The sequence below is a fragment of the Camellia sinensis genome, chromosome 9 (genome assembly GCF_055761805.1).
Source record: "Camellia sinensis isolate YWXY chromosome 9, ASM5576180v1, whole genome shotgun sequence".
Lineage (NCBI taxonomy): Eukaryota > Viridiplantae > Streptophyta > Magnoliopsida > Ericales > Theaceae > Camellia > Camellia sinensis.
This window is the reverse complement of record NC_138969.1, coordinates 55209455-55211356: the sequence shown is the minus strand read 5'-3', so window position 1 is coordinate 55211356 and position 1902 is coordinate 55209455. Positions and strand designations below refer to the sequence as shown.

General features: G+C 47.8%; 1 protein-coding gene across 1 annotated transcript; it reads left to right on the top strand.

Moving 5' to 3' along the window:
- Positions 1–569: 569 nt before the first annotated feature.
- On the top strand, positions 570–1148 carry LOC145799432 (uncharacterized). Its single transcript, XM_082889015.1, has one exon. It carries the CDS (start codon positions 570–572, stop codon positions 1146–1148), a length of 579 nt encoding a protein of 192 aa, XP_082745141.1.
- Positions 1149–1902: the final 754 nt, after the last annotated feature.

Genomic DNA, 1902 nt, shown 5'->3' with positions numbered 1-1902 from the left:
CCTTCAGGACAAGGTTCATCACCAATGAGGTCCAGCCGAAACAGGCCGATTCTCTCTAGGCAATGCAAATTCAACCCGGGGAAACCCTACGTGCTTATTCGGCGCGCTATTGGGAATTCTTTAATCTCGTGGATGATGCCTGCAATGACTCCATGGCCATCACTGCCTTTAAAATGGGGTTGCACCCTGATAGTGCCCTCCGTAGCTCCTTGACCAGAAGGCCCCCGAAAATAGTCTGGTCGCTAATGAAGAAAGTCGAGAAATACTGCAAAGTGGAAGATGACGCCCTGCAGGTTAAAGCTGGGCACAAGGCCAACAAGACAGCCCCATCTGAGATCGTTCAGCCGATAAATTGTGTACCCTCGTAAAGCCCTGAACCACTTAATCGGGCTAAACGAGACAGAAGACGAGATTCACACCGATCAAATGACCAATGTCCACAACGGGCTAGTGAACAACTTCAAGTGGATGGCAGGCGCGCGGACAAGAAATATACGGAGTTATCGGAGCCGATCAGCACGGTTATGTCTAAAATTTAACATCTTTCATTCTTCAAATGGCCACCCAAGATGGTCGGACCTCCTGACACAAGGAGACGGGATAGACGGTGCGAATATCACAAAGACCACGGATATGATACCGACAGTTGTTATGCCTTGAAAGATCATCTTGAGGAGTTGGTACAAGACGGTCGGCTTACGCAACACGTCCGAAAGAACAATTCAACCAAAATAGTTGCTCTACGACAAGATTCACCCCCATTTGGCGTGATCCATATAATTTACAACTTGCCGACAGCATCCGCGGTACATACAATTCAATCGCATCCTGACCTCCAGAAGCAAATCACACCAGCGAAACGGCCCCATGAAGCTCCGAGTATTGCTTTCGATGATTCTGATTTGGTCGGCGTAACGCTCCCACACATCGATTCCTTGGTCATCGAACTACGCGTAAACCGATTCACCGTTGAACGTGTTCTTATTGACCAGGGGAGTACTTCAGAAGTTATGTACTACAAAATCTTCATCAAACTCGGCTTCACTGAGTCGGATCTGTCCCCGGCTCATTATCCATTATTCTACTTCAACGCTAATCCAGAATACCCGTTGGGGAAAATCACACTACCAATTCGAGCGAGCTCCTGATTAGTGGATGTGGAATTTTTGGTTGTCAAGCTTCCTTCGCCGTATAATCTCATCATGGGGCGAACTTGGCTGCATACCATGCAAGCCGTGCCGAGCACCTATCATCAACTGCTCCGCTTCCCGACTGAACACGGCATTGAACAAATCTGTGGTTCCCAGAAATCGGCACAAGCTTGTTATCTCCTTGCTGCAAAGACACCAAGAGAGCTGGAAGTGAATTCTATTAAGGTGCCGGATCGAGAGAGCCTCAACGATGTTGGGCGGCTCCCAAGTGAAAAGGCCACAAAAGCCCTGGATCGAGTTGAAATTGATGGGAATCCTGACAGGTTCTTCATGGTTGGCGCCTCCCTGAATAAAGTCGACAGGCAGCAGCTAATTACCTTCTTACTCAGCAACCTTGACATATTTGCATGGTCACCGTATGAGATGCCCGGGGTGGATCCATCTGTTTCTCAGCACCGTTTAAACGTTGACCCCAAATGTAAGCCGATTATTCCGAAAAGTCGACGATCAGCCGCAAAACACACTGATGTCGTTATTGAAGAAATTGACTGGTTGTTTGATGTCGGGGCAATCCGGGAAGTTACCTATCCTACATGGCTGTTGAATACTGTGGTTGTAAAGAAGAAAAATGGGACTTGGCGTGTTTGTGTGGATTTCACGGACTTAAATAAAGCTTGTCCCAATGATTGTTTTCCCCTCCCCAGAATAGACCAACTCGTAGATGTCATGGCACGTCATCAACGTATGAGCT

Bases quoted from the DNA above. Each gene is read 5' to 3' on its own strand.
- LOC145799432 (XM_082889015.1), top strand. From the start codon at position 570: ATGGTCGGACCTCCTGACACAAGGAGACGGGATAGACGGTGCGAATAT.